We start from the raw sequence: 27,962 nt of genomic DNA on the forward strand, positions 1-27,962 counted from the left end.
GTGTGATTTTGAAAGAGTCACCCATCTCTTGGTCTTTGTGTCCCTTTCCAGTAGGAGATCAGCACCTCCTGTGCCCAGCTTTTGTCTTCCTCCCACTGCTGGGAAAGTGTTCTCTGTATCAGAGCTTTCTTCTCAGTTTCTGGAAGTCCTGTTTTCCTTCAGATACCAGATTAAGGAGGCATCTCTTGGAAACTAATTTCTTAAGACTCACCTTGCTTTTGGGGCTGGCCCAGTAGTGTAGTGGTTAAGTTCACATGCTCTTTTTCGGCAGCCCAGAGTTCATGAGTTCAGATCCCAGGCGTGGACCTACAAACAGCTCATCAAGCCATGCTGTGGCAGTGTCCCACATACAAAATAGAGGAAGACTGGCACAAATGTTAGCTCAGCGACTATATTCCTGAAGCAAAAAGAGGAAGGTTGGCAACAGATGTTAGCTCAGAACCAATCTTCCTCACCAAAAAAATATAAAAGAAAATATTACTTTTTCCCCAGGTCCCAAGAAATTGAATAGTGGGCCACCTCCTTCATTTACAAACAAGCACATGGACTTTTAATGGTTGTAACTTTCTTTTTTTATTTTATTTTATTTTTTTTTGCTTTTCCTCCCCAAATCCCCCCAGTACATAGCTGTGTATTTTAGTTGTGAGTCCTTCTAGTTGTGGCATGTGGGATGCTGCCTCGACATGGCCTGATGAGTGGTGCCATGTCCGCACCCAGGATCCGAACCAGCGAAACCCTGGGCCACTGAAGCAGAGTGTGTGAACTTAGCCACTTGGCCACGAGGCTGGCCCCAGTTGTGACATTCTTTAAATGAAGTATTTTTAGTTATTCTTGGGAACTTTAGGGTTTTATGTCCTTGTTTTATCTTTGAGAATGACACTTATGCATCTCATAATTTAACACGTGTACCATGTAACCACGATGGAATTATTGTCTACAATTTAAATTGTCTAAACGTATTTCTGTCAAAAATGAGGAATTTAAATACAATGAATCGGGGTCTCATCAAAACCACTTCCACTCTTCCAATGATCAATTACATGATTTTGTGTTGGCAAGAGCAGCTTGATGAGGTGAACAGGAGTGGGAGGTGGGGGATGAGGCGAGAGAATCGTCCCAGTCATTTTTTTAGAAAGTTGAGAGAGAAAAGGTTAAGCTGGAGAAAAAGACCCATTGAACTTCAGTGGTGATTCTACACATAGCAGAAACGAAATGCTTTAAGGGTGTTTGGGGGAAAATAATGCATACACATAGCCGAACAGCAGTTTATATTTAACGCAACTAAACGGTCACATTTTCAAGTGAAGTACGCTCTGGTGTTGGAACAGCTGTTCTGTCTAAGTCAGATCTGAGTGCTGTTGCGTAGCCTTCCCAGCTGTGGCGGGGGTGGTTTGTTAGTTTAATTCAGTATAAAATATGCATAGCATACTTAAATTTGAGACTTTAAACACATATTTGTATTAAACTGATAAATTTTAGTCACATAAGCCTATTTTAGGTAAACTCTTTATCTTTCTGTGAGTTATTTATTGTTCTTAACTATACTGTATGCTTGAGCAGATTTTAAATAATTAAAATATTCTTCCAAAGCCTTTCCATTTAATTCATATCTTTCTTTACTTTTGTATTAGGAATGAACAAAAAAATAGACATTTTCGATACATATACTTGTAATTGCATTGGTGTATTTGTAGGAAAATTTAAATTATATTTTTCCTATATTTCTTCCTAGCTGATTCTCTGATCCCAACAGAACCTTCTTTGCTAACAGAATCATGGGGATGAAATGAGGAAGAAGTGGTTGCTGTAGGAAAGCAAAATAAAAGACCAGTACTTCTCAGTCTCAGCTTTAAGGCTAAAAAGGGTCAAGATTAAAATACATCTAACCATGTAGTGTGTGAATACAGTGAATAGAGTTTGTTCATCAAAGCCTGCTGCACTGGAAGATATTGCTTGACATTTGAAAGAGGTATTTTTAGAGCAAATAAACACAAATGCTCATGGATATATACCACACGTGATGCATACACACATATGCAGGTCAATGTAGAACTAGCCCTAGATTCATCTGTGTGCGCCTGCGTGCTGATGTACTGTTTACCGACGTAGGTTTCTTAGCTGTGTCTTCTGGAGCACTCAGAAGCAGTAACAACCTAAGGAGCGCTCCAAGTACACAGACACTGGTCTCCAAGTTTCATCACCCACTAGTAAACTAAGGGAGGGCAGGGAGGGCAGGCCTCTGGCAGAATAGCCGATTCTAGGGCTGGAGCACAGGAAATGTAACGTGAGACTAGAACTTGTGCCAAAAAGTAGGGAGGTATCAAAGAATGATGGGGACATGAGAAAAGACAGGGGAGCCACTTCAAAGAGGACCCTACAAGCCAAATGTGGGAAATTCAATCTTCAAAATAAATAATGGAAATAACCCATTGAGTAAGATGGAAATCCACAAGTCCATACTGAGATAGATACATAGATACCTAGATAGGTGAAAATAGAAACCTCTTCCTTACAGAATACCAACTAACAAACCCTGAAGGAGTGATGAGACTGAAATTACCACTTAACAGTCATGACTGTGTTCACTTCAGATGGAAGTTGTCAATGCAGGCTAAGGCGGCTGGTGGGTTTGACAAGGTTTGACAAGGAACAGGATATTGACAGAATCTCAGGATATTTCCCGTACAAACTACTAATCAGTTACAAAGGGAAGAATGCTGACTTTGCAGTGGAAAAGCCTAATGAGCTGCCTGACCAGGTGATCAAGGTTGGCATCACGAGAGGTGCGTCACAGGAGGGACTAGACGAGCGCAGGTCGTATTAAGTGGTTTCCCTGCCCAAAAAGCATGATCAAGAGGAAACAGCAGATGCATCTCGGTTTATGTTGGCCTATAGAACAAAAGTCCTGTATTCTTGAAAAGCTGTCAAGGAGGTGAAAGGCAAGTCTCGAGAGACCGAGAATGTTGGAAGAGTGATTTTGCTGGGCGGTTGACAGAGTGTGAACGGAGTCTGTGGATTGACAGCAGTGTTGTGTCAAGGTGGATCCAGACTTGAAGGGTTATAATGGTGATTTTGTAGGAGAATATCTTTGTTTAAGTATTTAGAAGTGATGGGAGTCCCATCTGCTGCTTGTGCTTAAATGGCTCAGAAAAAGGCTCATTATGGGTGTGTGTACATGTTTGGAGAAGTGCTTCCATATTTAAATCAAAAGAGAAAGAGAGATGGAGCGAAAGTGAAATGTTAAAAGTTTGGAAATCCAGGTGAGAGGGATATGGGAATTCTTTGTTCTGTGTTGCATATACTTTTCTATGTTTGAAAATATTTCAAGATAAATTATTCTATCTAATATGTTTATTTAAAAGGTAGTATAGTAAATACTCCATAATCAGATACGTTAATATTTCTGCAATAAAATGTATGAATAGTCACACAAAATAGGATTAATAAAAACTGTGAATAGTTTTATGTCATAGCTTTGTGTCACTTCAGGCCAGATTTTGCCACCAACTGAGTTAAGGTTTTCAGAATTTTTTAGATTTGTGCATTGAGAATAAAAGTTGCGGACCTGAGTAAGGCATCTGAGGCCCAGATAAGTAAGTTTTCCAGTCTCACACGGAGAGTAACAGAACCAAGTCCAGAACCACAGTCTCCTGATTCCCCATCCAGGAGCCCTTGGTTGACAGTTGATGACAGATTACCGAGGCAAGATAGGGACGTTTGTGTTCAAATTCTGACCTTTGGGCGTCATTCAGGAAACTGTCCGATTTACAAAATGCCGCTTAGAGCTACGTCATTAGTTTCATCAAGAGGACATGTTCCATGTTGCAATTGTCAAATGCATCCCAGAGAAATACAGGAACCTTTGTCCTCCCCCTTGCCTGTATCCTGGGTGGTAGGATAAATGGAGGAGTGAGTAGATTTCTGCCTCTCCTTTCTGCCTCTCATCCCTGTCCTGACTCTCTTAACTCTCAGGTTTCCTTCCTCTTTGCGGGGTCATAGCAGACTTGCACATCAGTCACTTTTTCCTAATGTGGGTCACCAATCACTGAATATCCCTGATGCCTGATGTGTTTTAAAGTTGCAAATAGCCATTGACTTGAGCTGCTGGATAAGAAAATGATCTTTCCTGGATCCCACATCCCCCCATACCATTTTGGATATAGTTAAGGATTTTGTACTCAAGCATTTCCTTTTCCTTTTTTTAATGTCCTTTTCTCACTGGGAAAAGGAAATATTCTTAGATATTTTCAGCTATATCACCATTATAAATTAGTCCACTTTGAGGGCTGAATAGTATTCTGTAGAGTGTCACAATTGCTTACTTGGGTTTTCAGTAAGCTTCCTGTATCTTCTGTCTCCTTAAACTCTTATTGTTCAAATCCTTTCTGGAAGACTTTCTGGTAATAACTGAGAAGTGCTGCCGTTTTGCTACTTAAACATCTACACGTTTGAAATTATGCCATTGTCTTAACTAACTTGTAATGTCATTTTATTTATCTTGGGGCACAGATATTTCATGTCCTGTCTTAAATGTATGTCAAAAACTATAGCCCCAACATAGTTTCCTAAATGGCTGTGTCTCTCGGGTTCCAAAACTGCCTTTCCCCTCTTACTGCTTCATCTTGACAGCCAAGTCGGTTACTGCCTTTCCGCTGTGTTCACAGTCCTCACCTCAGAGCTGTAGAGATTGAAGGGTTTTGTAGACCCTAAGTATGCACATTTTCACTCTCTTATTCTCAGCTGAGCCTTGATTATCCTCATTTTACCTAACGTAACAGGGAATAAGTTTTCAATACTGATCAGTAAAGACAGCATTTTTTGAAAAATAGATGAACAAAAACGTTTTGTAAATAGCATGTCAGTATACCTTTACTCCTCAGCATACGCATCTTTAGTTTTTGTGTATTATGGCTAAAGACTAAATAGCAACTGTTAGCACATAGGGAGCAAATAATATATTGGTGACTTATATTTCTGTCTGTCCTGCTAAATCTACTTTATTTAGTGAATAAAATTTAATTGCATTTCCAAAAGTGAACTTTTTACTCTCCTGCAATTGGATAACATGTACCTGGGATTATCATATACTTACACATGTTAACACAGAAGAGCTTTCAGCAGGAACATTCTGAGATTTTGATTAAATGATTAGACTTGAATTAAGAATGTTAATAGAGAGAGAGGGGCCTGGAGGGTTCCTGCTCAGTGGGCAGAGTTTCTGTTTGGGATGATGAGAGTGTTCTTGATCTGGGGGCTGGTGATGTTGTAAATAGCGTGAATATGCTTAAGACCCTGAAATGTACACTTCCAAATTGTTAAACAGTAGATTTTGTGTTATGTATATTTTACCCCTATATATTTAAAATCTGAGTCATAGTTTTTCATCTGTAGGTAACTCTTGTCATACACATTAGCTAGCATTTAGTCTTTAACCATAACATATACTATTTTTTCATTTATTTTTTGTTACATACTTATACTATGTTAAGTGGACATTCTGGGTGTAAAAAATTCCTGAAAGTTATTTTTTTAATTCACTCCAGCTTTTTTTTTAGCTGTGTGACCTTGTATAAGGTACGTAACCCCTCTAAACTTAGGTTTTCTTATGTATAAAATAAGGGTAATAATACCTATTCAAAAGCTTCTTAAAGGAGTAGTTAATATAGAAAATTTTATTGGGAAAATGAATATTATTCATGTAAAGTGCTTAGCGCACCATGAAGTGCATGGAAAGCACTCAAGAAGTCCTAGCAGCCAGACTTTCATTGAGCACTGCAGAGGAGCTAGCACACCGGTCACTTGCAGTTCCTGGAGGTCTTTGGAGCTGCACGTACGGCTTACTCTTAAAGTCACTGCCTGCCGTCTCTCATTTTCCTCTGTTTACCTGACCTGCTAAACATGATACACGAGAGGTTCCTGAAACCCTGCGTTTGGTCTCCCAGGCTTGTACCAGTGGCTTAGCCAACAAGCTTGCTAAGCCAGGACAACAGAGAAGGAATACAGGCATGCACTGTGCTGGATTTCCCTGGAGTGACCCCTACACTACCTCCCCAGAGGGCCTGACACAACTCTAAGTCCCCTCAGATGCAGAGAGCCTCTTTACTGAGAGAGCCTGTGGGACTGCAAGTTTTAAGCAACTGATCAAACAGATTAACCAGTGTTTTTCCAAGTATGCATATACTATTTTTAACATAATTTATATACTTATAGCCTGCTTCATTCATGAAAGCATTTGAGGCAGCTACTTAATTGCTATTGTCACCATTTTATTGAAACACAAAATAACTAGGCAAAAAGGAACCTCAGAAGTTTGTCTCCTCGATCTCTTTTCCAGGCCCCTTGTGCCTGGACTGTGCTTACCCACCTGCCCTAGAGCAAGCCTGTGATGTCTCTGGTGGTATATTCCAGTGGTAGCCAGTATTTCACATCCTATTTTTTTTTTTTTTTATTGGAAAGGATCCTTTTGTTTTTATTGGAGTATAGTTGATGTACAATATTATGTTAGTTTCAGGTGTACAACATAGTGATTCAACGTTTATATACATTATAAGATGATCACCACGATAAGTCTAGTAACCATCTATCACTATGCAAAGTTATTACAGTATTATTGACTATATTCCATATGCTGTGTATTACATCCCCATGACATTTATTTTATAACTGGAAGTTTGTACCTCTTAATCCACTTCACCTATTTTGCTTACCCACCCACTCACCTCCATCTGGCAATCAACAGTTTGTTCTCATATCTGTGAGTCTGTTTCTGTTTCATTTTGTTTGTTTGTTTTGTTTTTAGCATTCCACACATAAGTAAAATCATATGGTATTTGTCTTTCTCTGTCCGACTTATTTCACTTAGCATAATACCCTCTAGGTCCATCTATGTTGTCACAAATGGCAAGATTACATTCTTTTTATGGCTGAGTAATATTCCATTATATATGTATACACATCTTGTTTATCCATTCATCTATCGATAAACATTTAGGTTGCTTTCATATCTTGAATATTGTACATAATACTGCAACAAACATAGGGGTGCATATATCTTTTTGAATTAGTGTCTTTGTTTTCTTTGGGTAAATACCCACAAGTAGAATTGCTGGATTGTACGGCAGTTCTACTTTGAATTTTTTGAGGAGCTTCCATACTGTTTTCCATAGTGGATGTACCAATTTACATTCCCACCAACAGTGCATGAGGGTTCCCTTTCTTCCACATCCTCACCAGCACTTGTTATTTGTTGTCTTTTTGATGATAGCCGTTCTGACAGGTGTGAGGTAATATCTCGTTGTGGGGTTTTTTTGGTGAGGAAGATTGGCCTTGAGCTGACATCTGTTGCCAATCTTCCTCTTTTTGTTTGAGAAAGGTTGTCCCTGAGCTAACATCTGTGTCAATCTTCCTCTATTTTGGATGTGGGATGCTGCCACAGCATGGCTTGATGAGTGGTGTGTAGGTCCATGCCTGGTATCCAAACTCACGTACCCCAGGCCACTAAAGTGGAGCACACGAACTAAACCACTACACAACTGGGCCAGCCCCTCACTTCACATCCTATTTTTTAAGGAAATCAAGGTCTTTTCTTTTTTTTTTTTTTTTTTGAGGACGATTCACCCTGAGCTAACTACTGCCAATCCTCCTCTTTTTGCTGAGGAAGAGTGGCCCTGAGCTAACATCCATGCCTGTCTTCCTCTATTTTATATGTGGAACTCCGCCACAGCATGGCTTGACAAGCAGTATGTAGGTCCACACCCGGGATCCAAACCAGCAAACCCTGGTCCACCAACATGGAACATGCGAACTTAACCACTGCACCAGTGGGCCAGCCCCCAAAGTATTTTCTCACTGAAAAAAAATTAGTGCAATTGTTTTTTGTCTTTTGGTTAATATGTCCTCTCCTAAAATAATTCTCAAATTGTTTAAAACTGAAGGACAGCATCTGTTTATGATTTTAAAAAACTCTCAATAAAATGGGTATAGAAGAAAGTACCTCAACATAGTAAAGGTCATGTGTGACAAACCCACAGCCAACATCATACTCAACAGGGAAAAACTAAAAGCCTTCCCTCTGAGAACAGGAACAAGATAAGGGTGCCCACTTGCCTCTCTTATGTAACTTAGTACTGGAGGTTTTGGCCAGAGCAGTTAGGCAAGAAAAAGAAAGAAAAGGTATCCAAATTGGCAGTGAAGAAGTGAAACTTTCGCTGTTTGCAGATGATGTGATCTTATATATAGAAAACTCTAAAGAGTCCATCAGAAAACTATTAGAAATAATCAAGAACTACAGCAAACTTGCAGGATATGAAATCAACTTACAAAAGTCTGTTGCATTTCTATACGCTAATAACAAACTAACAGAAAGAGAACTGCAGAATGCAATCCCATATACAATCGAACAAAAAGAATAAAATATCTAGGAATAAATTTAACCAAGCAGGTGAAAGATTTATACACTGAAAACTGTGAGACATTATTGAAAGAAATTGACGATGACGTGCAGAAATATAAAGATATTCCATGCCCGTGGATTGCAAGAATAAACATAGTTAAACTGTCCGTATTACCTAAAGCAAATCTACAGATTCAGTGCAATCCCAATCAGAATCCCAATGACATTCTTCACAGAAATAGAGCAAACAATCCTAAAATTCATATGGGGCAAGAAAAGACCCTGAAGAGCTAAAGCAATCCTGAGAAAAAAGAACAAAGCTGGAGGCATCACAATACCTGGCTTCAAAATATACTACAAAGCCAGAGTGATCAAAACAGCATGGTACTGGCACAAAAACAGACACACAGATGAATGGAACAGAATGAAAGCCCAGAAATAAAACCACACATCTATAGACAGCTAACCTTCTACAAAGAAGCTGAGAACATACAATGGAGAAAGGAACACCTCTTCAACAAATGGTGTTGGGAAAACTGGACAGCCACATGCAAAAGAATGAAAGTAGACCATTATCTTTGGCCATACACAAAAATTAACTCAAAATAGATTAAAGATTTGAAGGTAAAACATAAAACCGTAAAACTCCTAGAAGAAAATATGGGCAGTACACTCTTTGACTTCAGTCTTAAAAGGATCTTTTCAAATACCATGTCTACTCAGGCAAGGGAAACAAAAGAAAAATTAAACAAACGGGACTTCATCAGACTAAAGAGCTTCTGCAAGGCAAAGGAAACCAGGATCAAAACAAAAAGACAACCCACCAACTGGGAGAAAATATTTGCAAATCGTATAGCCGACAAGAGGTTGATCTCTAAAATAATAACGCTCATCTCCAAAAGAACTCACACAACTCAACAAGAAAAAAACAATGTGATCAAAAACTAGGCAGAGGATATGAACAGGCATTTTTCCATAGAAGATATACAGATGGCCAACAGGCACATGAAAAGGTGTTCAACATCACTAATTGTTAGGAAAATGCAAATCAAAACCACACTAAGATATTACCTTACATCCATTAGAATGGCTATGATTACCAAGACAAGAAATAATAAATGTTGGAGAGGATGTGGAGAAAAGGGGACCCTCTTACACTGCTGGTGGGAATGCACACTGGTGCAGCCACTATGGAAAACAGTATGGAGATTTCTCAGGAAATTAAAAATAGAAATACCATATGACCCAGCTATCCCACTACTGTGTATTTAGCCAAAGAACTTGAAATCAACAGTTCAAAGAGACTTATGCACCCTTACGTTCATTGTAGCATTATTTACTATAGCTAAGACATAGAAGCAACTCGAGTGCCCATCAACTGATGAGTCAATAAAGAAGAAGTGGTATATGTATACGATGGAATACTACTCAGCCATAAAAAAGGACAAAATCGTCCCATTCACAACAACACAGATGGACCTTGAGGGTATTATGTTATGAGAAATTAGCCAGACAGAGAAAGACAATCTCTCTATGATTCCACTCATATGTGGAAGATAAACATACACGTGGACAAAGAGAACAGATTAGTGGTTACCAGAGGGGAAGGGGGCTGGGAGGTCGGTATAAGGGATAAAGGAGCACATTTATATGGTGACAGACAAATAACGTACAACTGAAATTTCACAATGTTATAAACTATTATGACCTCAATAAAAAAATAAACTGAGGCCAAGAACATGGAGGAAAATGGAAGTAGTATGAAACAGCTAAATATGTCGACTTTCATGTATTTCAGTATTTCATGTATTTAAGTCCAAAAACTTAAAATTCAAAAATGTTATATGCACTCACATATCCAGCACTCTACTTAAACTAAAGCACACTTCTGCAATCTGACAGGAACAGTATTGTAAAGCCTAATGATGCTTTTATGGCCCATGCCATCTGCATGTTTGTTCTGCCTACAGTAGTGATAGAGTATTCAAAAAGACAATATATTGTTTGCAATGCAATCATCTTATCAAAAAGGCATCACTGCAAATTATCTCTTATTTCAGATCCTGTTCTTGTATTGTGGATTTTCGTATCTGTTTGAAAGTAGAAGAACTTCTCAGTTACTGAAAAAACCATATGTGGTTGATTCAAACAGAAGGCACAGAGCTCCTGTTTTTATTTCTTGAAGCAAATTCTAATTTCAATGACAGAAAACACTATAATTTTTTAGTGTACAATGGTATATGACTTAAAGATTGTTTCTGAGGTCTAAAAATTCAGGCTTTTGAAGCCACTATATAAATGTACCTATAATTTAATTGCTTTATCAGTAGGAACTTTAAATTAAGACGAATATATATTTAATAACTATTGCTGTACAAACTGGAAACATTCAAGTTCAGAATCTTTCTATTTGACATTTTAATAATTTCTCCAAAAAATATTACAAAGGTTAAGATTTCTCTGCACCTACAATCTAGTTATTATCTATCCTAATAAATGATAATGATGGTTATCTTATTTTTAAATTTTATTCTTTCAAAAGAAGAAATAGGCTACCATTATCAAAGCATCTATTAATTTCTCTAAAAACAAGAAATACGTATTAAATTAATATTTGTGATGTTTAAACATCACAAATGTTTGACATTCTGTGCCTTAAATTTTCAGAATGATGTATTTCTAACATAATATTTAATACCATATAGACATAACTTTATATATGTGCATATATGAAATAAACCTTACAATTCATGTTAGTAGTAATACTGTCTAATATCCTTGATATTCAACTGAAGATATCAACTGGTGAGTCTTCATTTTACCAGGTATAACCTATTGAAAGTAAACTTTTATATACAACAATTATGAATCATCTTTGTGCGTCATAAGTGTGGAAAATTTAATGGACTCACGTATCAATACTTCCCTTTATCCTATAACAATGTTTTATTTTATAGTGTCCTCTGTGATTCACATATGTTCATATAATTCCATGGTAAGAATTGACTGATTCTTCTGTAATAGTCAGTGCTTCTTTTTTCTTTAAATTATGCAAGTAATACATGACTAATTCTGTGTTAGCTTCCTATTGTTGCTGTACCAAATTAGCACAAAGTTAGTGGCTTTAAATAACTCAAATTTATGGCATTGTAGTTCTGGAGATTAGAAGTCCAAAATCAGTCTGAAGGGACCAAAGTCCAGATATCCACAGGGCTAGTTGCTTCTGAAGGTTCTAGAGTGGAAGCCATTTCTTGCTTTTTCCATTTCTGGAGGCTGCCAGCATTCCTTAGTTTATGGCCACATCACTCAGCCTCTGTTCCCACCATCACATCGCCTTCCTCTGACTTCGACCCTCCTGCCTTCCTCCTACAAGGATTGTTTTACGCTGGGCCCAGGACAATCTCTCCATCTCAGGACCCTTAACTGTCACATCTGAGAGTCCCTTTTGCCATGTGTAACACATTCACGGGTTCCAGGGATGAAGGACATGGGCATCTTTGGGGGTAGGCAATGGTGTTATACAGCCGCCACATATGCTTCTATCTTTTAGTTTTAATTCCTTGAAACAGCATTGTTCTCTTTGCCACAGGCCTTTGCACTTGCTCTTGAGCCTTCCCGGAATGCGTTGTACATTTTCCCCACCTAGGTGATTCTTCCTTCAGCTCCCAGAGTAATTTCTCCCACAGGGATGCCTTCCACAACTGGACTGACAGATTTCTCCTCTTACATACCCTCAAAGCACCATGTACTCTTCATAGCACTCATCAGTTTATTATTTTTATGTTTAGTGGTGTGATTCTCTGATTAAAGTTTTTGACCCCAATAGGCTCTATTAAACTCTGCAAAAGCAGGCACCATTAGTTTGTCATCATTTTCTCTTACCTTTGTAGTCTCGTTGCCTATTCAGTAAATATTTGTGAAAGGAATCAATAGTCTTTGCACATTCCATATCAGGTTTATTCTTAAATATTTTGTGAGGTTTTTTTCTAACTCTCCTGAATGGGATCTTTTTTAGTTTCGTTACATGTTTGTGTTGATGCTTAGATGTTGGTCTTGTATCCAGCCACCCTGCTGAGCCATCTCATCAATGCTAATAGTTTCTCAGTTGGGTCTCTTGTATTTTATAGGTAGATGATTATATTGTCTACAAATAATGATCATTTGTCTCTCCCTTTCTGATATTTATACATTTTATTTCTTTCAATTGTCTAATTGCATTGTCCACGACTTGCAGTACAGTGTTAAACATATTGGTGAAACTGGGCATCAGTCTTTGTTCCTGATTTTAACGTGATTTTATGTATTATCTTACCATAAAAAAAAAGAAATTTGTTTTAGGTATTTGGTAGGTATTGTTTTTCAGTTAAAAGTTGTTTCCTTCTTTTTTCTAGCTTATGAAGAGTTTCTAATCGAGTATTTTTTCTGCTTATAATTTTTCTCCTTTCAGTCTTTTGACATAGGAAATTCTCACTCTTAGACCCAGATTATTTCCTCCCTGCCATTCTCTTTCCTCTTCTGAAATGCCTGTTTCACAGATGTTGAAGTTTCTGGATCTAGTGTCCACTTCCCTTAACTTTTCTTTGTTTGATTTTATTGGCTCTTTCAATTTATATTCTGGGAGAATCTCTCTACTCTATCTTCCAGCTCACTAATTTCTTGCTTAGTATGTCCTTTCTCTTAGTCAATTGAAATTTTTTTTGATAGTCATATTCTTATTTTCCATGTTTTCTAACTGGTTCTTTTCCTAATAGCCTTTCTTACCTATCTGAGGATGCAATTCTACTGTGAAGTTTTCTTCTGTGTGCCTTATAAACTCTGTCCTTAGAGATAAGAACTGTTGAGTATCCATGAGTGTTTAAATGTTTAAATGTTGGGTGAGTCTTGATTAGACTCTTGTCTTTGTATTTGAGATGAATATGGGTCACGTTAGGGCTCTATTTCTTTTTACTGCACCGATCTTAGTCTGCCTCTGGAGCTAGAGGGGCTGGACAAGACCTGCCCCAGGTAGAAATGCCAGTAGCTGTCTTTTAGGGGGGGTTTCCCTGGGCCTTGGGGAATTTAGTAGCTACCTGGGGTCATTGTCCTAGTTCTTGAATTATATTTTTAAAGAATTGATTTCTATCAGTAATGTAGACTGATAAACCAATAACTCTATGATTTATTCCTGTGTTCTCTTTGTTTTTAGCAATTTGTTTTCTGATTTCTCATTTATTTGTCTTGACAACTTTCTTTTCTGTTTCTTTTTTTTTTTTTTTTTTTTTTTTAAAGATTTTATTTTTTTCCTTTTTCTCCCCAAAGCCCCCGGTACATAGTTGTCTATTCTTCGTTGTGGGTTCTTCTAGTTGTGGCATGTGGGACGCTGCCTCAGCGTGGTTTGATGAGCAGTGCCATGTCCGCGCCCAGGATTCGAACCAACGAAACACTGGGCCGCCTGCAGCAGAGCGCGCGAACTTAACCACTCGGCCACGGGGCCAGCCCCTCTTTTCTGTTTCTTATGCTTAGTGTTATCCTCTGGGCAATTTCTTCATTTGTTCTTGAAACACAACAAAGCCATTAAAGAGTTCTGTCTTATCTCAAATATTTTTTATCTAAACCCATGAAATGTAACTCTGATATTTAAATTTATATTTTAAAATTTTAGCAAGATGCAAGTCAAGGCATAATTTTAAAAGTTAGTTCTCAGTTATCTACAAGTGTATTATCCACATTTCAGATTATCTACATCAAAGATTTCAAGTTTTTATTGACAATGTCTCATCATTTCCTTGACCAAGGATCTTTTCATTTAAGTATTATAGGACGTATCTAAAATAGTCAAACTCATAGAAGCAGAAAATAGAATGGTGGTTGCCAGGGTCCTGGGAGAGGGGGAGATGGGGAATTGTTGCTCAGTGGTTATGAAGTTTTCTTTTATGCAAGATGAGTAAATTCTGTAAATCTTCTGTACACCATAGTACCTACGGTTAACAATACTATATTGTTCACATTAAAATATGTTGAAGATAGATCTCGTGTTAAGTGTTCTTACCACGAAAAAAAAATCACAAAAGAAGACAAGGAAATTTTTGGAGGTGATGGATATGTTTAGTACTTTGATTGTGGTGATGGGATCATTAGTATATGCGTATGTCCCAACTCTTCAAGATGTATACATTAAATGTGTTCAGTTTTTGTAGCTCAATTATATGTCAATAAAGCTAAATAAATACTTATTTACTGTAATCTAGCCAGATTTAGAATAGAAAAAGTTATAAATTAATTCCAGTAAAGGTGAGAGCCGGCAAATTTATAAACTGGTGCTTTGTTAAGCTCTGATTTCAACTAATACATCAGTACAAATGCCCTAAGAGATGGTGCTGGTTTTTAAGCTGCGCTTTTGGATTATCTCTGCCTACGATCTCCACTGCTGGTGTAATTAATCAACTAAGTGTGCAAGGAAAGTTGTTCTTGGTGTCCACAATTTTGTTTGAAATAAAAATGTGACTTCTTTCCCCATTTTCCTTTTACATATGAAATGAAAATGTAGACTTTTCTTTGGCAGCACATCCTCTTGGTCTTTAAAATATTTGAAACCTAACTCCAAGTCTGTAAAAGGGAGTCCTTGATTAATTGATTTTATTAAATTTACTGCTGTGTAACAATTCTCTGATCTGTACATCATTGAATATTTTCAGTATTTGAGTCAAAATCATTGGAGTGAAAGAATCGAAGTTCAAAATGGACAATTGCTGGTGTGGAGTTCACTCAGAACCAAGTGTCCTGAGTAGGAAAACAGCATGCATAGAACAGTTTGGTGCCAATTGGGAATAAGGTGGTGAGAAGTCATGTTAGAAACTAGATTAGAAATACCTTACCCAAGATTTTCAATCCAAGGGTCTCTGTCTCCAAGAAAAGTCTTTGGAGGCCGATTAAGTTTATGCAGAGAACAGGGAAGTGTAATGCCTACTGAAAGGGCCAAATAAGTGTTGGGTGTTAAGCGCAGACATGTGCAAACGACTGATACTAAACCTCTCTAAACGAAGCCCGTGTCTCCAGGAAGGAGTTTATCCTGGTCGTTATTATACTCTGCCTTGGTGCTTGCAGACGTGGATTTTCATCCCAGCTCTGCCACTTACTGTCTGACTTGAAGCAAGTATCTTAGTCTAATTCTGAGTCTCTTTCCTCATCTTGAGTAAAATGGGGTACTAATAAAACTATCTACCTTGTTCTAAGGATTAAATGATAAGATACTTGTGAATTGTCCAGTACAGTAACCAGCACATCTTAATACTCAATTTGTGTTAGCTACAACAGTAAGTAATATCATTATTACTGCAGTCTCGTATGGGAAACAAGATTTATGCCCAGGATAAGTCAAATGCCAGTTGAAGATAATAATAGATTAAGTCGCTAGTTATTACTGTACATATGCAGAGAATGCTGTAGGAAATAAGCCTTCTCTGATCACATATATGAAGAGCATACATGTGCACACTCCCTTAGCAAGCTGTTTGTTGCCTTCCTCGTACTTAGCACAATCTTTAGTCTTCGTTTGTTACTAGCTGCTTCTCTGCCTTCCCCGCTATACTGTAGGCTCTTTCACTACGGGGGGCCATGTTTCTCTTATTCATTCCTTGCATCCCCAGCACCCTGATACAGAGTAGGCACTCAAATATTTGCTGAATATGCGAATTAGAGAGAGGGGGAATTCTTGTTGGCCAGCATTAGCAGAGCAGCATTATGGGGAAGATTAAATTTGAAATTGATCTTGAAAAATGAACACGATTTAAATGGACAGAAAGAGGCAAAAATGCATTTTGGGTTGGGGTTGAAAGAAAAATATGTTAATAGGCATGAAATAACTAAAACACACTGAGTAGACACAATGAGTAAGAATGGAGTCATTTGATTTTAGAAAAAAAGAGACCAATGAAATAAACTTTTCATACCTCTTGATTTTACAGATGAGAAAAATAAGACCCAGATAATGACAGAATCAGGATTAGAATCCAGGTCTTTTCTATACCTTGTAACTAACAGAGCTGGCAACATAAGAGGGAAGACTAGAAGCCATGGCTTTAGGCAGACAGTTCCATGGAGGAGAAACTGGGTGGGGAGGTAACTATAAGCAAGGAGCCTACTTAGGAAGGAATTGTGATACTCCAAGCCCACACTGATAAGGGAGACAAGCGGTAGAGCAGGAGGAGATGGACGTTATGTTTTATTATGCTCTTTTAGATTGGATTTTAATATTTATGGTTACAGTAAACGAGGGCCAAGGAAAAAACTGGGAAGGTGGGTACAACACTCTGTACTGTAACTCAAGTCTGTTATATTACACTTGAACCCTGCGTAAATATAAAAAGCAAAATGTGCTTTATTTGTAGATATTCCTTACGAAAAAGCAAACAGGTTCCATAACACCTAGGGGTAATCAAAAGCTTATCTGGGATACTTTTGGAAATGGAGGCACTGTGTGTGCTCTGTGGTATTAGGTGCCCTCATAACAGATCACGTGCAGAGGAGCTACAGACAGACAGACCTCTCAGAAGTGGGCTGGCGGCTTCTGACAGCGCTGTCAAGTCGACTTTCAGAGCCAGGAATTCAGCCAGGCCCGTGGGAATCATTTCCTCTGTACATTGTCTTTAGTGGGAATATAAGAAAAGCACCAGTAAAGTAATAATTACCTCCTCTGTGTCGTCAGAGGGGCCTAGGTTAGGAAAATGCCACTTTGAAATTAATTTCATTGTTTTTTAATCTACCTGGAGTTATTCTGTTATTCTTTCATTAAATTTATAGCACATCTGTACGTGATCTGTTTTTCTCATGTAGTTATGGATCCAGAAAGTCAGTGTGATGATAAAGATAAATATGTGCCTCAGAATTATTTTAGACTCTCTCTATAGTTTTTTAAATCAAATATTTTGACCAAATTAACCATGTTAGTCATGTATTTAATAGACTGATAACAGCTTTAGCCTTTTATTATTTTCCTTTCTTCACTTAAAAAATTATATTACTTGATGAATTAAATCATAAACCTACAAATTAAAAACTGGCCCACACTACAACTTCATATTAATGATGCAGCTGATGGAAATAAGTATCAATAACCCAAAGATGCATAGTGCTGGGGACAAAGGTGGCATTTTACATTTTTATTAACACTTGTAATTTTCTCCTGCTTGATTTCTTTTAGGCCAAGCCCGATTTCTTCTAAACCATGGGTCAGTGAGCTCATGCTGCTTCTCATGTGAATGATGGGCTTAATTCTGCAGAGATACCCCAGCTCCAGTACCTAGGTCTAGCTGCCATCATTATGAACAACCTAGAAAAAAAAGTATGAATTCAAATGCATTGTTTTCCTTATTTTCACTAACTATGGCAGTCCTGGACACCATCAGAATTTTATATATTTGTGAAACATTACATTTTTAAATGTTATTAATGTGGTAGTAACAAAATAGCATCAAACGAGCAAAATATTCGGTTATATATATTTGGTATCTTTCCTTGTTAAACCTCAGAGGGAGAGAAAACAATACCTTTAATTTAAATAGTCTTAATAAGGTAAAGTTTTGTATTTAGTAAATGGTCTCCTAACCGAATGTAAGTTTAAGAACAAGTGGGTTTTCCCAGAGCGGGGTGATAAATCTGCTGGAGTTGCTCTTCTCTGTCCTCCCAATGAAAACAATATTACATTAATAAATCTAAGAGGCTTCTATTAGCTTGATAAATAAGTACGTTTAAAATACAAGTTAGAAAAGGATTTGTTTAAATACTTTATCATACTATTCTAGCGCTGTCAAATACAATTTTCATTTTTAAAAGATTTTAGTTGGAAATTTAATCTTTGCAAATATTAATAGCAGCTTACAGCAGGTAAGCTGTAAAATAGCACTGGGTGCTGTCTATTTAGTTTCTGGTTGAAAAAGCACAGCAGCACTTTAGTTCATTACCTTTGAAAACAGTAACAAGATAATACAGCTGCCTCTGATTAAGATGTAAATTCTTTCTAATTAGAATGTAAATTCTTACATTTAGATGAAGACATCAATTGTCAGGACGCCATATGATATCTTCTTCCACCTTGCCTGAATGCAGCCTCACTGCTCATCCGTGGCACTGAAATAGTTTTGCCATCCCTTTGTTCTCTGATTCTTGTAATATTCTCTCTTCATGTTCCCTTTTCACATTGCTTTTGTTTGTTTTCCCCTTGCATCTGATATTGTTGTGCCTTGGGATTTTGCAGAAATTTGGAATGAAAATTGAGTTCAGTCAGTGCCAGTATTTGCTTGTGCCTCAATTACTTCTGCTGAATTTTCCTCAATGCAAATCAGGCGGGTTGCATAAAGTGGTGCATGTATTTGAAATAATTAATTTTCCGTAAAATGATGGATCAAGTCCAATCAACCTTCATGAAATCTAAATAATAGAATAGAGAATTAGAAATTAATTAACATTTTGTGTTGTTAATGCTTTTAGTATAAACTAGCAATGGTAAGTTTTACTGTTGATTCTAACTTTTGCTTTATTAAATGTTGATGAAAATCTTCTGCTTCAATCATTTCTTGCCAGAAATATACTAAGAAGGAATCCTTTATCAGTAACACTGACAGAAAGGTTTTGAAGATTATATAAACAATTAACCAGGGAGTTGAATTATTCGTGCTTCTCTTTACCGAGGACTAGTGAAAGTTTTATCTTGAATAATGTACACCAGTTCATAGATATTTCCTGTTATGTCGGATAAGTCCATGAGCCTGCACAAGGCCATGAACCTTTCTTTTGCATCATGTTTCTTCAACCAGAAGTGGTATGACTCCAGAGGCTAGCCAGCTCAACCAACCACAGTGCCAGGGAAGGAGAAACCTGGAAGTGGACAGAATGCTTTACAGATAGAAGGGCGCCTCTGTAGATTTTCTTAGCTTTTTTTTATAGAAAATTTCAAACATACACAAAAGCAGAGACTAATATAGTGAACCCCTATGTACCCATCAAACATCATCAACTATCAAGCGGCAAAACATACAAACCTGAAATAAAAACAACATGCAAATAATAGAGAAGAATGTGCAATAGGAAGTGCAGTTAGAGAAAATGAGTGCTGTGGATGCTTAGAGAAGATTAGTTTGTGCTGAATGGGCAGAGAAGAAGAGAAAGAACATTCTAGGCAGAAAGGAGATGCCGTAAGAAAAGATGTAGGAATGAGCAGAATCCATGATAATTTAGAAGAGACTAGCGTGCTTTGATCACAACTCCATGTTTGTATGTAAAAGTGGTTGTGGTAAGATGGAAGGATTTGAGAGCCAGGCAATATGTTTTAGTACTAATTGGCCAAAAAAATAGTTCCGGCCTGGAGTGACAGCGTCAAAAATACCTTCTCTGGGCCGGCCCGGTGGCACAGCGGTGAAGTTCACTCGTTCTGCTTCTCAGCGGCCTAGGGTTAAGCAACGTTAACTCCATCTGTAATCTTAACGCCTCTTGACCACATAAAGCAGCATGTCACAGGTCCTGGGGTTAGAATGTGGATGTCTTTGAGGGACCATTATTCTGCCTAGCACAAGTTTCTTTCATATCTGCTCACCAGTAACCACTCTCATAGAACATCGAGACAGAAATTCTTCATTGCCTCAGAAAGGAATTCTTTCTCTGATTTAAAATAATGTTTATCATTTTAGCTGCCTTTGAGAAAAAGAAAAAAGAGAAATTAAACACTACAAATCACAAGAATTATACAACCAGATATAAGCATTCTTACAAAACTGTATACTAAAATCAGTCATTGCGGACATGACCAAAAAGTTGTGTTTCAAAGAGTAAGAAGCTAGCATTTTGGGGGGCTGGCCCAGAGGTGTAGTGGTTAAGTTGACACGCTCCACTTCAGCAGCCCAGGGTTCACGGGTTCTGATCCCAGGCGCAGACCTACACAGCACTCATGAAGCCATGTTGTGGCGGCATCCCACATATAAAGAAGAGGAAGATTGGCATGGATGTTAGCTCAGGGACAATCCTCCTCACACACACGCAAAAAAAGTTAGCATTTTTTGAGTGCTTACTATGTGGCAGACACTATAATAAATATGTTAGAGATATGATTGCCTTTTAATCTTTAAACACCCCTCTAAGTAAATTTTCCTCCTTTTAATGATAAGGAAGCTAAAGCTGGAAGACTTTAGGTAACTTCCCAAAAGACACACGGTTAATGAGAGATCTCAAAATCTTCCTGCTCCCCCATGCTGAATTCTGTGAAATGTCAGCTGTGTCCATCAGTCAAGAAACAATTTTTTCAGTAGTGGTTAAGATCAAGGCATTTAAAGTATTGTGGAATCAACAAATAGGAGATACAATCCCTGCCTTCAGTGAATTTGTAATCTAGTTTTAGAAATGATGCGAAAACACGTGGAAGGTAGGATAGCGTAGTGTTTTAGGATGGATTTGGGCAGCTTGGGTTAGAAGCCTGCTCTTTTACAACGTAATCTTTTACTACACGTGGGCCTGGTCTCCCTTCCCTCCTCATGAGTTTGTGACGGAGATGAACTGCACATGAAATCCCTTAGCCGGGATCTGGCACAGAGCAAGCTCTCAGGAAACGGTAGCTGCTGTTATTGTAGTAAAATCCTAACAGTACAAAGGCTGAGTTAATGATTACCCAGTCAAGGGACATAGGCGTTCAGTGAAAGAAAAGCTAATTGTCAAGTGAGTGATTTCATGTTAAACTTGCAGGCATATACAAAGATTTCTTTTGTTTATGAATAGCATGACTGGCAGTATGGTGTAGTGGTTAAATGCGCTAGCTCTGGAGAAGATTATCTGGTTTCAAATTCCATCTCTTTACTAATTTGTCTGTGCTTCAGTTTCCTCATTTGTAAAATGGGAATAAGTATAGTACCTACATCATGGGGCTGATGAAGGGATTAACTGAATATGCAAAATGCTTAGAAGACTATCCGGCACATTCTTAGTGCCACGTAAGTGTCACTATTAGTATCAAGGATACACCTGGCGTTGCCATCATATACCAGCATATGCCATCAGTGAGCCATTGTAGTTGACAGTGACTGTCTCAGTTTCACGTGGCCATACAAGTGATTTGCATAGCTGGACAACATCGCCAGTAGGAAGGACATTGTACAGGGATGTACCATGTGCCTACAGTGTAGCTGGCAGTATGCCTTGGGTAATACAAAATGGCAGCACTCTCCATTTTTATAAACCTCCCTCACCAGTTGAGGAGACAAAACTGATGGTGGATGAAATACACTAATTAAGTGCTAACATGAGGGTTAAACTGACTCCGAGTGCAATAGGAATTCAGAGAAAGGAGAAATCATTATGGATCATGTCACCTTCTAGAGAAAATAGGGCTTGAACAAGGCCTGGAATAATGGGTGAGATTTTATGGACTGGTAAGAAGATAATGGACAGTTCTGAATATAAGAAACTGCCCCAAGCCTGAAGCCTCATGCAATTTTTGTTCTAACCTTTCTCCCCACTCGTTAAATAAAGAGCAGCAAAGAAAGGAAAAGTGAGTGAGGAAGCTACAGATGCCACACGCCTGTGGAGTCATAAATAAATGCTTGTTCTGTTGAAGGGATTTAAGAACAAAGGATCCATAGATAGAATTTAGAGGCTCCAGAACTTGAGGGGAAGAGAAGTTTACATCTTTATTTTCACTAACCCCCCACTGAAATTTGGTGTTTTCTTAATCATGAATATGGGCAGCAAACCACAGTAGCATTAGCAGTAACCATGACTTTGTCATCAGTAGAAATCACAGATTTTTTTCATGTGAGATTATAACTATGCAGGTATCTCAAAATATCATTTATATTCATCTCCTTTGATAAATTTTCGGCCCACTGCTACTCTTGTTATTTAATAGTTTTTTTTAAAAGCACAGATATTATTATATCGAAAATGTTTATTATTTGATAACATTCCAATGCAATGTGTTTCCTTTGTAATCCAGTGTATTTTATTTTATTCACTTAAAAGCGTTATTCTGAGAGGGGTTCATAGGTTTTACCACAATGACAAAGGAGTCTGTGGCACTAGGATAATGCTTCCATTTATGGACTTGGGACTATATTTTTTGGTTACCGCATCTGTAGTTAACTCATACTGAATTTACAGTCAACTAAAATCCCTTTTTTTAACATGTTAGTTTAGGCTATATTTATTCCCTAATATGGGCAACTACCGTTACTATCCAGCCAGTAGCAACTGATTGACAAATATCATGAAATTCTTAGAGCATCATTTTATAAATATTCCTACCTTCTTAAATATAGAATTTAGCATTAAGGACCTGAGGTGATATTCTGCAAGATATTTTCTATATGCATATATATCTGCCAAACAAAAATTATATGTTTCTTTTTACCCCTGTTTTATTGAGATATAATTGACATATAACATTGTATTAGTTTGAAGTATAAAACATAATGATTTCATATATGTGTGTTTTGCAAAATGGTTACTGCAGTAAGTTTAGTTAACATCCATCACTTCACATAGGTAAAAAAATTTTCTTTCTTGCGATGAGAACTTTTAAGATTTACTCTCTTAGCAACTTTCAAATATATATGCAATATTGTTAACTATAGTCATTATTGCTGTACATTAGATCCCCAGAATTTATGTCTTATAACTGGAAGCTTATACCTTTTGACCACCTTCACCCATTTCCCCCACCCTCCAGCCCTTGCCTCTGGCAACCACCAGTGTGTTCTCTGTTTCTGCTTCTGTTCAGTTTTTTTAGGTTCCACATAGAAGTGAGATCTTACAGTATTTATCTTTCTCCATCCAATTTATTTCACTTAGCACCATGGCCTCAAGGTTCATCCGTGTTGTCACAAATGGCAGGATTTCCTTCTTTTTTATGGCCAAATAATATTCCAGTGTGTGTGTGTGTGTGTGTGTGCACTACGTTTTCTTTATCCGTTCATCCATCAGTGGGCACTTAGTTGTTTCCATGTCTTGGCTGTTGTAAAAAATGCTACAGTGAACGTGAGGGTGTAGATATCTCTTCAAGATAGTGATTTCATTTCCTTCAGATATATACCCAGACGTGGAATTGCTGGATCATCTGGTAGTTATATTTGTTATTTGTTGTGGGATCTCCGTACTGTTTTCCATAGTGGCTGCACCAGTTCACATTCCCAGCAACAGTGCACAAAAGTTCCCTTTCCTCCACATCCTCGTCAACATTTCTCTCTTGTCTTTTTGATGAGAGCCATTCTAACAGGTGTGAGGTGATAGCTCATTGTGGTTTTGATTTGCATTTCCCAGTCATTAGTGATATTAAGCACTTTTTCCTGTACCTGTTGGCCGTTCGTATGTGTTATTTGGGAAAATTTCTATTCACTTCCCCCGGCCACTTTTTAATCAGATTGTTTGTTTTTTACTATTGAGTTGTATGAGTTCTTTGTATATTTTGGATGTTAACCCCTTAACGGATATAGCATTTACAAATATTTTCTCCCATTCCTTAGGTTGCCTTTTTAATTTACCAATGGCTTCCTTTCCTGTGCAGAAGATTTTTAGTATGATGTAGTCCGACTTGTTTATTTTTGCTTTTGTTCCCTTTGCTTTTGGTGTCAAATCCAAAAAATCATTGCCCAGACTGATGTCAAGCAGCTTACTCCCTATGTTTTCTTCTAGGAGTTTTATGACTTCAGGTCTTATGTTCAAGTCTTTAATCCATTTTGAGTTGATTTTTGTGTATGGTGAGAGATACTGGTCCAGTTTCTTTCTTTTGAATGTGGCTGTCCAGTTTTCCCAGCACCATTTATTAAAGAGACAGTCCTTGCCACATTGTATATTCTAGGCTCCTTTGACAAAAATTAACCATATACAAGTGGGTTTATTACTGGGCTCTCTGTTCTTTTCCATTGATCAGTGTGTCTGTTTTTATGCCAATACTGTACAGTTTTGATTACTATAGCTTTGTAATACAGTTTGAAATCAGAGAGCATGATGCCTCCAGCTTTGTTCTTCTTTCTCAAGATTGCTGTGGCTATTTGGGGTATTTTGTGATTCCATACAAATCTTAGGTTAGTTTATTCTATTTCTGTGAAAAATGCCATTGGAATTCTGATAGGGAGTGCATTAAATCTGTATATTGCTTTGGGTAGTATGGACATTTTAACAATATTAATTCTTCCAATCCATGAGCACAGAATATCTTTCCGTTTGTGTCTTTTTGCAATTTCTTTCATCAATGTCGTATAGTTGTCAGCATACAGATCTTTCACCTACTTGGTTAAATTTATTCCTAGATATTTATTTTTTTGATGTAATTGTAAATGGATTGTTTTCTTAATTTTCTTTCTGATAGTTCATTGTTAGTTTATAGAAATGCAACTTATTTTTGTATATTGATTTGTATCCCGCAACTTTGCTGAAGTCATTTATTCTAACAGTTTTTTGGTGGAGTCTTCAGGGTTTTCCTTATATGATATCATATCATTGCAAATAGTGACAGTTTACCTCTTCCTTTTCAATTTGGATGCCTTTTATTTCCTTTTATTGCCTAATTGCTTTGGCTAGGACTTCCAATACTACATTGAATAGGAGTAGTGAGAGTGGGCACCCTTGTCTTGTTCCTGACCTTAGAGTAAGCGCCTTCAGCTTCTCACCACTGAGTAGGATGTCAGCTGTGGGCTTGTCAAATGTGGCCTTTATTATATTGAGATACTTTCTCTCTATACCCAGTTTCTTGATAGCTTTTATCATGAGTCAATGTTGAATTTTGTCAAACTTTTTCTGCATCTATTGAAATGATCATAAGATTTTTATCTTTCATTTTGTTCGTGTGGTGTATCACACTGACTGATTTGCCGATGTTGAACCATCCTTTCATCCTTGGAATAAATCCCACTTGATCATGGTGTATCATCCTTTTGATGTATTTTCTATAGGCAGATATATCTGCCAAACAAAAATTATGTATTTCTTTTAAAAACAGTGGTACTTTTGGGTTTGTTTCGTGGGGTACAGGATAGAGAAGGGCAGTTATGCTTATTATTGTTGTGTAAAAACCACCCCAAAACTTAGTGATATAAAACAATCATTTTATTACATCCAAGGCTTCTGAGAGTCAGGAATTTGAACAGGACGTGGCAGGTATGCTCCATGGATGTGCTGTTCATGATGTTTGGGTCCTCAGCTGGAAAGATTTGATGGCTGAAGTTACGAATCAACTAGGAGCATCTTCACTCATGTGTCTAGTGGTGCATGCTGGTCATAGGCTGCAACCTCAGTTGAGGCTGTCATCCAGAGCACCTGTGTGTAGCCTTTCCATGTGGCCAGTGCTTCCTTACAGCATGGTGGGCTCTTCTTCTGGTGGTTGAACTGCGTAGATGGCAGTTCAGGACTCCAAAAGTGAGTGTCCTAGAAAACAAGGTAGAAGCTGCCTGGCTTTTTCTGACCTATGATGAAGCATCACATCTGCCAGACTCTTGTGATTGAAACAGCCACAAGGCCACCCAGATTCAAGAGGAGAAAAATTCAACCTGCCACTTGACCACACCGTACAAGGTCACACTGTGCAAGAGTGGATGGGATGGTGATGCTGTGCAGTTATCTTTGGAAAATACAGTCTGCACCTATGACTAGGTGCAAAACTGTGGTAGTTTAAAGTATCTGAACCAACGGTCTGCTCTGACACCGTCTTTGTGGAATGATTAAAGATGAAAGATCATTTGTCCAAATGACTCAGATTTGAAGTTGAGGTTTATAGTTATGTTACCTACTATTCTATTATTGAAAGTTCCCCTTTTTTAGGTTTGGAGGAAGGATGTATATTCTTTTCCAAATTTGAAATTTTTATTTCCCTAAAAGTTGTAACTCTGTGTGTTTATCAACAGAAGATCTGAAAGCCACAAGTGTTACCTGACACATCTAATAATGAGAAGGAAAAAATATTTCATATTTTGTCCACTAAAATTTTTAATTACTGAGAAATCACAGATGACAGTTTATTATCCTAGAAGAAACATCAGGGTGAATTGTATAGTATGTGAATTATATTGCAATAAAAGTTTTTTAAAAAAGAACCGTAAACAAATATTGAATTCCAACTAATGATATGCATGCCGAAGTGGTTAAGGTGAAGTGTACTGATGTCTGCAGATTGCTTGAAATTCACCAAAAATAAGATGGGCTGGTGGGTGATAGATGTTTAGAAAGTGATAAAGCAAGTATAGAAAAAGGCTAGTCGTACAACTTAGGTGGTGTGTGGTCTATAAAAAAAAAATCTTTCAACTTTCCTATATGTTTCAAATTTTTCACAATAAAATATTGTGAAAAATCAGGAGATACCACTACACAGCCACAAGAATATCTAAAAAAGAAAGAAAAGTGGATTTTTTAGGATATTTTCTTCATTAAAAGTTCTGACCCAGTTTTGGTGAAGTGAAGTAAGTCATATTGCCTGCCAGGCCACATATTTTTATTCATGTAATTGGATAATTCCTTGGTGATAGAGAAGGCAGAGGGAAGAGTTAGGGACAACCTCACCGCAGTTCTGTGACTGCAGTCAGAGCCTTCCAGACAAATAATTGCAGTTAACACAGTTTTACCACCAGAGAAACTAAAACTCTAAACTTCCTGTATAAACAGAGCATAATCTCCATTTCGAATGCCATTTGCCCTGCTAAAATCTGATACCCCTTTTTTCTCTTTAGGCAATTACTTTTAATTTTTTTCTTTTCTTTGACCTCAGCAATATGTTCCCTGTTTACATTATTCATGGAATCATGAAGGGTCACTATTGTCTGCCCAATCCCAAAATAGTTTGGCACCTTTTCAAATTGTTTTGCTTGAATTGTACTGAAGCGGGAACCCGCTGACGCAGGCATGTGCTCCAGCGCTCTGGGCTCTGGTCAGGCCATGGAAGACAGATAACAAGACTGAGAGTGTCTTTGAGTTGCTAAGCAAAGAGCAGTTGGTGAGGAATAGTAAAACTTTAGGATTTTTTAAGTCCTGCGGTAAAATTTGGACTCACTGAAACATTTATACCGAACTGAGACTGGTACTAACTAAGAATTGGGGTCATTCAGCAGAACAGCTGTTGAGTGGACTGCCCGTCTGAGGTGTCCACCAATGGCTGGTACGACTGTGAGAGGCCGTGCAGAACCCCTGCGCTTAAGACACAGCAGCATAGCGAGGAAGAGAAGTTGGAGAGGACACCAGGGCGTGAACACACTCGCACTGCAAGATGGAGCAGAAAGGAGGCGGGTGCCAAGGAGCAGATGGAGGAGTCCTGTCCCCCTGGCTCTCTTGCCCAGCCTGAGAAGCCAGGCCAGGGGAGTCTGTGATCACGGCTCAGAAATGGGGGCTATTGCTTAACGTTTAAGCTGCCCCATCAGTCAAAATTGCCGTTCAATATGCTCCTTACTCCCTGTTTTGTGTTTCCTCTTGGATTCCTGTCAGAAACTTGGCAGCTTGGGAAGCTGACTCCTATTTTGTTCTGCTTAAGACTCTTACTTCCAAGTACATATTCCGGCTCTGTGTGCCCAGGTTTGCTGTCTGCATGGTTGAATGCTGTCCCTGGAAAGATGTACTTTTGAGCTGGTATGAAGTC

General features: G+C 37.9%; 1 protein-coding gene across 4 annotated transcripts in view; it reads left to right on the forward strand.

The window, feature by feature from the left end:
• ELP4 (elongator acetyltransferase complex subunit 4) overlaps positions 1-27,962 on the forward strand; it is a 239,262-nt gene that overhangs the window by 164,649 nt on the left and 46,651 nt on the right. Inside the window, exon 10 of one of the 4 annotated variants that reach the window (XM_070491401.1) lies at positions 17,571-18,918. The exons of the other annotated variants lie outside the window; for them this stretch is intronic. Coding sequence (XP_070347502.1) covers positions 17,571-17,591 — 21 coding nt within the window. The 3' untranslated portion in view covers positions 17,592-18,918. Of the gene's footprint in view, positions 1-17,570; positions 18,919-27,962 lie in introns of those variants that run through there. 4 annotated transcript variants of the gene reach the window in all.

This window comes from Equus asinus, chromosome 20 (genome assembly GCF_041296235.1).
Source record: "Equus asinus isolate D_3611 breed Donkey chromosome 20, EquAss-T2T_v2, whole genome shotgun sequence".
In the NCBI taxonomy this organism is placed as follows: Eukaryota; Metazoa; Chordata; class Mammalia; order Perissodactyla; family Equidae; genus Equus; species Equus asinus.